The following is a 13,058-nucleotide window of genomic DNA, read 5'->3' on the forward strand; positions in this document are numbered from 1 at the left end:
CCTGCCTGCCTCGTCATGTCTCCTGCAGCCTCTGCGCCGCTCTTCGGGTCCTGTCTCGCTGTGTGTGCAGCACCTGGCGTGCGGGGCCCCTGCGCTCGGCCACAGTACAGTCACTGCCCCCATGCGCCATGAGACCTGTCGGGCCACCCAGGCTGTGATCAGTGGGCATGCGGTAGGGTGGGTTCAGTGCCACCTCGGGGTGCTGCCAGACATCACTCCAGAGCCACTCCTGTTTGCTGGGGGCCAGCGGGAGGGAGGGGCAGCTGAGCCCTGTCCTGCGTATGGCAGCAGCTGGCGTAACCCAGGCTAACAGCGGCCTGCCCCGTTCTGCCCTCTCGTGGCTGCCTGGCATGGAGAGGTTGGGCTCCCTTAGCCTGGGCCCTGAGTATACGCAGCCCCCCGTGGGGGTCCCACTCCACACGGAGCACTGAGCCGTCTCCGGCAGCGTGGCACCTGCCGGGATTTCGAAGGCGGAGTAGCGGCAGGGACCTCGGCCTGGCCTGTGCCAGCGTGCCAGGTTGCTGGGCTGTCCCCTCCCCCTCCAGCACAGCATGGGGCCTTACGATCCAGGCCCCGAGCTCCTCTCTGGGCAGGTGAATGCCCGGCAGCATCCAGGGCCAGGATGGAAGGGCCTCTCCGGCCCCAGGGAGGCCATGCCAGCGGGTCGGGGGGCCCTCTGGCTGCCCGGAGCCTGGGGTGGGTCTTGCTAGTGGTGCCACTGCCCCAATCCCCGACCTGCCACTGTGGGATGGGGGTTGGCAAAGAACCCGCACCGTGAGCAGCGCGGTTGGGCCCGAGCCTGGGACGGGTGATGGAAGTGGTTCTGTGTTCTTTGGAGGGGGGACACTAGGCACCAGGCCCCGCAGCCCTGTGGTTTGAAGGGTTAATGCATGGAGGGGAGAAGGCAGAAGCAGCTGTAGAGGATGGGGGGGGGCAGAGCCAGCTGGGCTGAGGGCTCCCCACCCAGGGCAGGTGGCTCCCCAGGAGCCCAGAACCTCCCACAGGCTCCAGCACCTCCCCTGGCTCCCACGGCCCCGATTCCCCAGGCCCTTTTCGGAGGGGAGCCCCTCCTGGGCTGCCCCCTCCCAGCCTGAGTGTCAGGGCCCCCATCCATCTGTCTGTCCAGCCAGGCAAGGGGCGGTGTCCTGGGGCTGATTCGCCCTCCTCTCCCCCACGCTCCCTGCTGCTCAGCACTGTGTGTTGCACCCCGAGGGCTGGGGGCACAGCAGCCCTGGCATGGGGGCGAGGGGGGGAGGTGTGCTCTCCATGGGGCGATGCCCTGGGAGGCACTCACTCAGGCTCTGAGGTTGGCACAGGCTGTGCAAGGCAGCTCTGGCTTCTTCCCCTGCCAGCGCTCCCCACTGGGAGCTGGGGTGGGAGCCCAGGGCTGGGACACCCAGGCAGCGGGGGGCGCTGGGAGCTCCCCTCCTCTAGGGGGCGTCACTCTTGGATAGGGCCTGGGAAGGGTGCGGGGCCAGGGCTTGTCCTGGGAGACCTGATTCTGCACCCCTGGGGAGGGGCCAGTGCCCCTTTGCTCTGTGGGTGCCCAGCGAGGTTCCCGCCCTGAGAGGGACACCGTACCCCCTCCAGCTCCCATGGCAGGGATGCCGAGCACCCCCCACATGCCCTTAGCCTGATGGCTGGTTGTAGTTGTGCCCCCCTCCACTGGGTGCTTCCTGCGGTGCTCTTGCCCGGGCAGCTCATGTGCTGAGCCCAGCTATGGCAAGGGGGCGTGCCATCCCCCTCTCAGGCTGCTTTGCTAGGCCGCGTCTCCAGCAGAGCCAGGCCCAAGCTGGGTTTGGGGAGTTCAGCTCAGCGGGCTGCAGCGCAACGGGGGCTCCTGCCTCCTCCCCACAGTGTGACACGGGCCCCCTCCACAGCCCTGCCATCGCCCACCGAGTGCCCGGTGCTGCACTCTCCTCTGGGGGGTGGAAGTGGGGGTAAAGGGGGCAGGGCGGTGCACAGGGCAGTGTGGGGGGAAGGGGGGGCTGGGTATGGGGTAGGGCGGTGTGGCGTACATAGTGGTCCCCTGGCCACAGCAATGCAGCATTGTCCTCTGTGCATTATTCCTGGGGGTGTGCCCCCCGCAGCCCCCTGCTTGCCAGTGGCTGACCCAAACATGCCAGGGGCCCAGTAAGGAATATCTGCGGCCCACCCTGCAGCTCCAGGTTCTGTGGGCGGTGGGGCACCCGGAGCTGGGATCACACCTCGCTGCCCATTCCCACCCTGCCATGGGTACTGGATGAGCATAAACCAGCCTGGGCCGAAGGCTGGGCGCTGCCTGCCTGGACTCTACCCAACAAGGGCCTGCCACTGCCTGTGAGCCAGGGCAGGGCCAGCCCCTGAGCTGGGCTAAAGCAGCGAGTCCCATGTGATCTTTGGGTGACTCCCCACTTTGCCCCAACTACACTGCCTGCCGGGGGACCCAGCAATGGAAAATTCAGTGATTCAAAACCACCTACTCCTCTCCCTCAAATATATCGCTGACCACCCGCCCCACACCTCCCTGGTACATCGTTGACCACCCACTGATATATCAGTGTACAAACACCCCAGCCCCAAATCTATCACTGTGAAAATGCCCCCAATCAATCATTGTGCAGCTGCCACATGCCCCCAGATACAGGACTGTATGAATGCCCCACTCCCCCATATCACACTGCAAATGCACCCCTAAAACTTCACTGTACAAATGCCACATGCCCCCCAATATCTAACTGTACAAGCCCCCAACCCCCTCTATGTTACTGTGCAAACAACCTTGTCCTGATCTATCACTGTGCAAATGCACCCCCAAAACTTCATTGTACAAATGCCCCCACCCTCAATATATCACTGTGAAACCATCCCAATATATCACTGTATACATGCCTCGCATCCCCTCACTGTATCACTGTGCAAATGTCTCATTCCCTGATACCTCACTGCAAATGCCCCAGCCTCGATATAGCACTGTGCAAATATCCCAATATATCATTATGCAAATGCCACTCCCCAATATTATACAAACACCCCCAATAGATCACTGCAAATACCCACTGCATGCCCCCACTATCACTGTACAAATGCCCCATATCCCTGATATGGCACTGTCTTAACACCCCAGACCCCCGATATATCACCTTGCAAACACTCTCCAATGTATCACAGTACAACTGCAACATGCCACCCCCCACCGCTATCTCACTGTGCAAACACCGCAGACCCCAGGAGATCCCTGTACAAATGCAACATTCCCCACCCCCCCCCCACCCCCAGTATAGCACTGTAGCAATGCCCCTCCCGATAGATCACTGTGCAAAGACTGCAAGCTCCCCCGATAGCTTGCACCACAAATGCCACACCCTCCTGATATAGCAGTGTGAAAACGCCCCCTGTCTCCCCACCCCCCACCCCCGATACATCATTGTACGAACATCCATGGCCCCCGGGGTATATCACTGTGCAAATGCCACACAGCTCCTCCAATAGATCACTGGACAAATATCCCATGTCCCTGATAACCGTGAAAACGCAACCCCCCCCACCCCATATATCATTATACAAACACCCCCCAAGAGATCACTGGACAAAGGCCACACTCCTGCTGGTGAGTGTATGCTGAGCCCTGGAGGACAGGAGTCTGTTACAGCAGCTCCATGCACAGCCCTGGCGCTTTACTGGAAACCCCTGGTTCTGTCTCCAGGGTGGCAGCAGCCGGCACCCCCATGACGGCTGCCGGCCCAGTTCTGTCCATGGCAGGGAAGTTATTGCTCATCTTGGCCTTTGTGTTTCAGCCCTTCTGCCTGGAACTGTCACCAACCATCACGCACATGCCTGGCTAGCTAAAGGCCGTCTATGGCGCCCATCACCATTGTATCTGGGTGCCTCGCCGTCTTTAATGAGCATCTCACCTCTGCGGGGCTGCGATCCCCATGGTACAGGTGGGGAGCTGGGACACGGAGACGTCCGGCTTGGTTTCATGGAACTTGCACTGGGGTGTTTAGCTGGCATCAGCCCTGCGGGGTCTGCATGGGCATGGGCACAAGTCGCCGGGGCGCTGGCGAAATTACCCCCCTGTGAGCATGTCTGCACCACAAACCAATGTGTGGTGGCCCCCCAACATGGCCAGGGAGATGGGGACTCAAGTCCCTGCCTTGTTACAACCTCCCTGTGGAACTGCAGGGCACGGCCATGCTGCAGCTGGAGAGGGGATTGGGGCACAGGTGTGCCTCCCTGTGCCAGCTTTCATCTCACTCGTGGGGTGATGGGGTGGCCCTGGGGACCCTGGCTAGGTATGTGCCGCCAGCCCTTTGCCGCTATTTGAGCACAATGGGGTGGAGCAGATGAAGCTGGCGTTACAGAGCTAGGTCCAAGTGAGCCGCCGTAAGCGTATCCGGGCAGTAATCACACCTGCCTGTGTAGTGCAGAAACACCCCACATCACCTGCCCAGGCCACGCCGGCCGGCAGCCTGCGCCAGAGCAGGGAACAGGGCCCAGGTCTTCCAGTACCTCAGCCAGTGCCCTGACCACTGCTCTGCCCTTGCCATGCTGCAGCATCCCCTCACCCCAAAGGAGGTGCCAAGTGCCAAGCGCAGAGGCCTGGGTGTTAGGGGTGCGGAGCCTGGCAGGGAAGGCAGGCGGGCTGCTTCCAGCCGCTTTCTAACAGGGCCTTAGGGAGCTGCTCCAGGTGAAGCTCTTCGGGCACCTACAGATGCAGAGCTGCACCTAGGGGCTTTTCAAATCCCCACTCGGCACCTCTCATAACTGTAGGCACCTAAAACCCTTCATAAAATCAGACCAAGAGCTGAAATCCCCATGGCTTTCCCAGAGACTTGGGCTCCCAAGTCACTTACCTGCTTTGGGAAACATTCCCCTTGGGCCTCTCAAAAGTCCCCTCCTCTGTGCGCTGCTTTCCCCGCCCCGGTTGTTGCTCAGCCCACGCTCCCTTGCCAGCCATCGCACGGGAGGTTGTTATTGCAGATGCTCTTCCGCAGCAGCAGGGCTCCCTGCGGCTTCAGCCGGGATCCCCGCTGCTCAGTACGGAAATGGCCTTCCACGGACCCCTGGGAATGTAGGGCGGCTTGGGCCCTCTAGTCCTGCCCCTGTGCTGAGGCAGAATCCCAGCCCAGCCCTGATGGGCGTCTGTCCACCCGGTTTTTAAAACCTCCACAACCTGCCTGGGTAACCTGTCCAGGGCCTAATATGAAACCTGTCTCTTCTGTGCTGCAAATTAACCTCATTCCTTCCCATGGCGGCATGTGAACCCCTGGCTGGGGGAGGCTAGCCCCCTGTCCTGCCCCCTTCTGCCTGAGGCCCCACCCCTACTGGGCTCCCACCACCCCCCGCTCTCGCCCACCAGGGCCAGAGGAACCCTGAGCCCCACCCCATGGCCAGAGGAGCCCTGGCTGGCCTGGCCAAGCCACCCTGTGCACTGGCCCGCCTACCTGAGCCACCCCGAGCCCTGGCCACCCGGAGGAGCTCTGAGCCCCGCCGCGGCCCAGCCCGGGGAGCATTAACGGAGGTTTACGCCTCCATTACGTGCCGCCCATGTTCCTCCTCTTACCCTCGGTGGCCATGGAGACCAGTTGATCCCTGTCCCCTTTGTACCCACCTTTGACATCTCTGAAGCCTGTTCTCAGGTCCCCCCGCAACCTTCTCTTCTCTAGACTAAACACAGCCAGTCCTCAAAGCCTTCCCTCACAGGCCAGGGTTGCTAAACCTCAGACCATCTTTGTCGCTCTCCTCTAGATTCTCAGACTTTGTGCACGTCTCTCCACACATGCTGCCCCAGGCAGGGCACAGGCCTCCAGCCAAGGCGGCCCCAGTGCTCTCGCTGACCCTTGCGTGAAACCTGCTGGGTAAAATCGAAACAAGATGCCTCAGCCAGAGCGGGGTTTGGCTTATTTATTTCTTAGAAAAACCATTATTAAAATGCTTCTGCAGCACTGTCTGGAGGTTTAGCTCTTGCTATGCACAGTGGAAGTACGTGACAGCGGGTCGAACGCGGTGCCTAGCCAGCGGGAATCAACGAACCAACTCGAGCAACGCGACCCCCTGCCCCTCGGCGAGCTGCTCTGGCTGTGCGCCCGTCTCCTGCACTCATTGGGGCTCCAGCCCCCCCATGCATGTCTGCCCTGAGCCCGTGCCCCACATCTGCGCGGGAGCGCTGTGCGTGCTGGGAGAGCAGCCCTGTGGAGCAGAGATCCCACCAAGATGAATTCAGCCAGAAGGAGGAGAGGGCAGTCATGGTCCAGCTGTCAAATGGCCCCATGCTAGGTAAAACAGATGATTTCTGGGCAAATCCAGTGCTCCTGGGGGGAATCGGGGGGGGGGGCACTCTGATGAGAAACAAAAGGTGTTTGAACCCAGCAACACACGGAAAGGGCTGGAGCCAAGACCTGCTGCATGGAGCCCTTCCAAAGGAGGGAGTGGTGGAGGAAACCACTCAGCCAAGGACAGAAAGCTGCATGGAAACACGGGCCAGGAGAAAATGCATGTGAAACACAGCACACCCCATGGCACTGACTGACTGCAGTGCCTGCCTGTGCCCAGGGCGACTTCCAACGCGGGGACCAGGCCCCACTCTGGGTCAGTCCCAGTGTCTGTAAATATAGCTACACCTCCCCCAGATACACACCTGCAGTTGGTCTAACTCCACATCCTGCAGGGTGGCTCGCCAAGGCTCTTTGGTTCTTGTGGGTGCCACTGAAAACACCCCGTTCCCTGCCCCTGCTGCCTCTGCCAGTGACTTGAACTTGGGTGTTTCTTGGCTTAGAAATGGGGCAGCCGAGAGGGACAGCCCCAAAGACGAAAAGACAGGCTTTTGCAGCCTCAAGCTGCAGGGGGCCCCAGCTCAGTACCAGAGCTGCCAGCACTCCCGTACAGATCTCAGCACAGCCTCCAGCCCCACTGCAGGGCAGGATCAAACCCCAGGGGACCGGGCGCAGCCTCATTCCGGGGGTGCCAGGGCTGATAAACACGGGGCTGACGTTGGCGTGAAGTGGGGGATCCTTTCCTGTTCTGCACCCAGGACGTACCGCACGTGCTGCCAGCCAGCCAGCGCCCCCTGCTCCAGTGCCATGTCCCGGTGCTTTGCTGAGCCAGGCTGGGGGGTCCGGAGGAGCTGATGGGAACCGTCCAGCGCTAGTGGGGTGGAGCTGGGCTCCGGCAGGCCTTGCCCAGCGGGCTGTGGTGGAGGCATGAGGCCAGGCCCCAGGGTGGCTGGCTGCAGGGTGTGCCCTCCTCGAGAGCTGTGTACAACAGGGCCGGTGTGAGAGGCTGGCGGTGCTACGGCCCGCTACAGGGCGTGAACCTTGCCTTGGGCACAGCCTCCTGCCAGGGCCATTTCCCAGCTGCTCTGGTGCAACGTTGCCTCCTGCAGCGCCGCCCTGCCCAGTGCTGACAGCACGAGAGCCCTGGGTCAGCCTGCTGGACTCCCACAGCGTCTCGTGCCATCTGTGCGGAGGGCCCAGGGGGGATTAGACACTGCCCTCCCCCCCAGTGCCGGGGCTCTGTGCTTGTCGTGACTGGGAAGGCTGCTCACACTGGCTGGGCTGAGTTGCCAGCCACTGACCCCCACACCAAGCTCTGCTCTGGGGGGAGCCTTCTCGGCCCATGCCACGGACCCCCTAGCTCAGCCGGCCCCTGCTGGGGGCAGGGATCAGGGGTTGGGGGCTGGGAGCGCCTCTTTGGGGGCACGTGGGGGCATCGGCCCTGGAGTTTTCGGGGCACGGTGCCTCAGCACATGGGGTTTGTTTTCCATTATTGCAGGTAAGGCACTTTCAGGACAGGACCCCCGCACCGCACGCACTGGCATGTCCCCCAGAGCCGGTCCTGGCAGTGCATTTGTTGGTGTGTTTCCCTGCCCTCCGCCAGCAGCGCCACCAGCCTGGGTTTAGGAAGCAGAGAGCCTCCCCTGGCCCGACCTCGCTAGGGATGAGGCCTGCAGTGAATTCAGCAGGCGGCAACAGGGCAAGAGTTGGCCGCATCCTGGCACTGCGTGGGAGGCAGGCATCACAGCCCTGTGTCTCTGGGACCCAGGGGAGAAAGCGCCTACTCTCTCGCCCAGCCTCCTCCCCTCCAGGGATGTGCCAGTGGGCATTCAGCCCCATGGCACCGCTTGGCTGGCTGGAACGCAGGGCCCCCCGCTGCCACACCCTGCAGGGTGTTCCCCAGCCCCCGGGCAGCAGCAAGGACACCGAGGGGAGAGCTGGGGGCTTTGGAGACGTTGGCTTTTAGGGGGCCCGACCCAGCCCACAGGGGAGAGCACAGGAACCACAAGGTCAGGGACAGAAACGGGACCCAGGCCAAGAACGGCCCGAGCCCAGGCAAAGCCTGAGCCAGTACAACAGAGTCTACACGTGGGAATTGTGAGCTCACACATGCATGCACACACGTGGTCACATGAAATGCAGAAGTGTACACATATAAACAGACTCAGATGTGCAGACACACACTCACACACACGCTCAGCTGCAGAATTATAACGATTCTCTTCCTCCCTAATTTAGGGCAAACGTTTGTTCTCGGCTGCGCATGGCTTGCCTGACAACGGGCTCTCTGTGGGGTGTGGCTTGGGAAGGGGGGGGGGCCGCCGCACGCACACCAGCCCACCTCACGCCCCCTGCTGGAAGGACCGGCAGAGCTGCCCAGGCGCGTGTGACCGTCACCCCCTAGTGGCTGCAGGCAGCCCTGCCACAGCCGCGGTGCCCAGAGATGCGCCTATGTCTTGGGCCGTCATGGCACCTTGTCAGAGAGGCAGGTCGGGAAGCTCGCTGCCTCCATCCTGGCCTGGGCAGCGCGTCCCCAGCACTGCGTGGTCTGGCTCAGACGGTGCCTCCTCCGCCAGACGCCCGTGTGGCTCGCCCCGGCCGTGGGCGATGCAACGCGTGTCCCACAGGACAGGGCCCCGCGCCGGCACACCCAGCACTGGCCTTCAGCAGACGCCACTCCTCCGCCCTCACGGGGCTGGCTCGGTGCTGCGTGGGAGCAGAGCGGGGCGTGGGGCTGTGCCCCGGCCCTGGAGGCGGGGCTGTGGTGTGAGCACCCGCGGCTGCTGCCGGAGGTGCGTGGGGGTGGGGGTGGTGGCGGGGCCCAGCACGCCCGCGGACGCTCCCCCATGCGCAGTTCTTAGGCAGCTGAGTGGGCTGCCCTCAGCCACCTCTCAGGTTATTTCTTTTTGGGAAAGAAGCTAAATCTTTTCTCTTTGTCTTTCTTGGCCAGGATGACGTCTGGGGCGGTGCTGGAGGGCAGAGGCAGGCTCAGCGCCTTGGCTTTCATGCTTTGGGCTTCTATTATTGCTGTGCTGAGGCCCTGCAGCCATGTGTGCATCTCCTCCTGTCGGACAGAGACCAAGAGAGAGCGCCCCTCAGTCACCGCCCAGGGACAGCGGCTTCTGAGCCTCCAGCCCCCCTAGCGCTCGCCCCAAAGAGCCCCACGCCTTACGGGGTCAGGAGTCACCCCTGTGTCTAACCCAGCTTGCCCTCTCACCCCTCCTCCAGGCGGGGGCCAATGCCACCATTGGGCACTGGGCATTATTACCTCAGTCAGCTCAGTGTCTTTCAAAGGTTCATTGGAATCCAAGCACTGGTAAACAGTACGGCTGGAGTGTTCTGAGATGCCCAAGGGAGTTGGGCACCCAACGGCCATTGCATTTCAAAGGGATTTGGGCCACTCATTCCCATGGGCTGTTTTGGACCTCCCAGCCTCTAAGGCCCAGCTTCTCAAAGTATTTAGACACCTAAATCAATGGGAATTGGGCATCTAAAGACCTAGGAGGATCTCACTCAGGGCTCTCTGTGTCCCAAACTCCAGTACTGCCCAATGGGGCAGGGAGCGAAGGAGAACGTCGTATTCTCCTGCAACTGCAGCCCCGTTGGGGTGGGGCAATTAGGGAGGCAGAAGACAGCTACCATTAGGGGGCCAGAATCCCAGGGCTAGTCACCCATATGGCAAGAAGCCCAGCAAAGTGGAAAGATGGGCTGCTGGGCTGATCCGATGCCCCGAGACAGATGCAGGGGAGCAATCAGACCTATTCAGAAATCGGAATGTCTGTCCCGGGGCAGAGTCCAATGTGGGGAGGTACCAGGAAAGCTGGATCAGCCCAGCTCGATGGAACGGAAAGTTCAGACATGTTTGAACAGTTCCATTCGCAAGACAGTTCCATGTTAGTCTGTGTCTGGCTGAGTTGATGCAGTGCATCATGGGAGTTGTCGTTCAGGTGTCTCATACTGACGTTTCCCCCTATGGGCTGGGCTCCCAAGCCAGATTATTGCATCTGAAGAAGTGGGTTTTTACCCACAAAAGCTTATGCCCAAATCAATCTGTTAGTCTTTACGGTGCCACCGGACTCCTTGTTGTTTTTGTGGATACAGACTAACATGGCGACCCCCTGATACAAGACCGATTATATATTCCATGATTCACTGTGGTCTGCTGTCTCACTGAGCTGCCACGGTACATTATGGGAAGTGTAGTTTGGCCTGGGAGCGTGTCCCATAGGGGAGAATGAGGGTGTGAGACAGCTGAATTACAGCTCCTACAACGCACCAAGGCAGCTCAGCCAGATGCAGATGAAAGACCCATTTTGGCAGAATTAACACACTCCTCACGAAAAACGGTGAGTCTGTGGCGTCTCCACAGCCCCCAGAGGAATGATGGCGAGACATGCAGGAGGCAGAGGGAGAAAGCAAGCAGCTTCCTCTGCCGCTGGCTCCGCAGCTGTACAGGCAGGAGCTGGGGGAACTAGACACGGCTGGGTTCCAAGTGAAAGTCAGAGGCAGCTCGCATGGAGCAAGCCAGTGCCTCTGCAGAGCCACGCAGCTAGGTCTGGAAATGAGATGGTGATGCAGGGGCCTTTGGTCCCCATGCCACTCACAACCTGACTGACCCTAGCTCTCTGGAGAGACCCATCCTCAGCCCAGCTGTGGGCATGGCAGACTTCTCTCCCAGCATGCTTTGCCCCAGCCTAGGCCTACATCATAGCTACCCTATAGGACTATATCTCCAGAACACTCTCTCTACTAGTGGCTTCCCCTTTCTTTGTGCCACCCCCAGGCCAGGTAGCTCTCGTGACAGCCTCTGTTCCCATCTATGCAGCCAGGCCTGGACCCCTGCTCACTGAGACGTTCCAGCCTCCCACGTCCTCTCCAGCCCCGAATGGCCCACACAGGCACCTACCTCGTCTTTGCCATGGAAGAGCCACTCACTGCCATTGCCGAGCCTGGAAAGTAGAGGGGAGATTCCTGGTCATTCAGATGCCCCCTTAAATACACCTTGATTAACTGATTTAAAGCCAGCATCTAGTTGCCTCTCCCTTCTCGGGGCTCCAGAGGCTGTGCCCCAGGGCTCCTGAACCCGCAGCAGCAGCTCCCCACCCTTCCCAGATCTCCCAGCCCACAGCAGTCCCTGTGCCAGGCCGTCCCTCATCAGGCGGACCCAGCACGTACTTTTGGAAGTAGTTGCCGAGGGGGTGCTCGACCTCAGCTCCACCCTGGGCCCCGCCCCCACTCCACCCCTTCCCTCAAGCCCCCACCACCACCTTGCCTCTTCCCACCCCATTCTGCCCCCTGCCCTGAGCCTGCCCCACCCTTGCTCCTCCCCCTCCCTCCCACCGTCTCCTGCACACCGCTGAACAGCTGATCATTGGTGGGCTAGAGGCACTGCTGGGAGGGGAGGAGCTGATCAGCGGTGCTCCAGCCCCGGAACACCCACGAAGTTGGCGCCTATGTTTGGAAGTCAGTGTTAATTTTAAGGGGCTTATTTCTGAAGTGGCCAAGACGTGGCTGGAGCCCAAGGGGAACTCCCTGCCAGCTGGTCACTGGCTGAACACCAGGACAAAAAGCCACACTTGCTGGCTGCAGAGCGGGGGTGGACAATGGGGGGGCAGTGGGCACAGAGAAGGCAGGACCATGATCCTGATGGCAGCAAAGGAACAGGCATGAAGGGGTTAAGGTGGTGGAGGGGACTGGGTTTAGGGCTTGGCCAAGCAATCATCATGATCTCAATGTCCTCCGCCCGACACTGCTTGGCTGCTCCCGCCTGCAGGGGTTGGCCTGGAATGCCCCCCATTCTGTGCTGAAACAGCGCCTCCCTCCGGGCTCCCTGCCAGATGCACTGGGCACTCTGCTTCATCAAGGTGCTCCCTGCGAACCCCATGACCCCCATGGGATGGCTTAGGTGCTAGCCAATCTTGCCCTTCACGGTTGGCATGGGTCCCCTTCCCCCACTGAGTGTGCCATGGGTTATTGCGCCCCAGGTCCCAGCCATGGGAGGTTTATGTGCTGTGATGTACCCGGCGCTGACTTGCGGGGGGCTCCCTGGGCAGGCTGGCTGCAGGGTCTGGCCTCGGGGCTCTGTCTGCACCTCACCTCAGCTTGAAGACGTGCTTCTTCTTCTTGTAGCCAGTGGCTACGTGGCAGAGGGCGTTCCTCAGCCGGAAGGGCTCCTCCCCGTGGTAAGGCAGTCCCAAGGCTAAGCTCTTGGCATCCTTGTAGAAGGCCAGCTCGCTGCTCTGGAGCACGCAGTACAGCGTGTTCCAGGACCTGTGTGACGGGCGTGAGGACACATGTTACTCCAACTCCACAGCCCAAATGCACCTCACGCACCATCAGAGCCTGGAACCTGAAAGCCCCGGCCCCTGCTACCTGCTGGCTGAGGAGACTTTCCTAGCACCCAGAGGTGACTCGATTGTGGGCTGTCAGGACTTATGTGGGAGGAGATTTCGGAGCACGGGGGGCTGGTGAATCTCAATGAGTTCCAATGACTGGAAGCTGACGCCTGACAAATCCAGACTAGAGGGAAGGCCCAGTTTTTTCACAGGGAGGGGAAACTATCAGCTGACCCAGCCAGGGGCAGGTTCTCCATCACTTGAAGTCTGTAAATCCAGCCTGGCTTCTCGTGGTAAAAGCTCCACTCTGGCTCAGCCAGGAATGACAGGGTTAATACATTGTGTGGGGCTCTCTGGTCTGGTCCCTTCCATGTGCCAGGGGTCTTGAGCAGTTGGGCTGAAATGGTTTCTTCATAGATTTCCCATAGAAGAGACCATTGTAGTCATTGCGCCTGACCTCCTGTATAAC

At 60.8% G+C, this 13,058-nt stretch overlaps 1 protein-coding gene across 1 annotated transcript in view; it reads right to left on the reverse strand.

Moving 5' to 3' along the window:
• Window positions 1-5,872: 5,872 nt before the first annotated feature.
• SPTB (spectrin beta, erythrocytic) overlaps window positions 5,873-13,058 on the reverse strand; it is a 135,139-nt gene continuing 127,953 nt past the window's right edge. The window contains exons 34-36 of the mRNA XM_084632316.1: window positions 12,351-12,524; window positions 11,161-11,203; window positions 5,873-9,318 (exon numbers count right to left, since the gene is read on the reverse strand). Of these exons, the coding sequence (XP_084488442.1) occupies window positions 9,151-9,318; window positions 11,161-11,203; window positions 12,351-12,524 (385 nt within the window). The 3' untranslated portion in view covers window positions 5,873-9,150. The remainder of the gene's footprint in view (window positions 9,319-11,160; window positions 11,204-12,350; window positions 12,525-13,058) is intronic.

This window comes from Lepidochelys olivacea (genome assembly GCF_965140295.1).
Source record: "Lepidochelys olivacea isolate rLepOli2 genome assembly, chromosome: 6".
NCBI lineage: Eukaryota > Metazoa > Chordata > Testudines > Cheloniidae > Lepidochelys > Lepidochelys olivacea.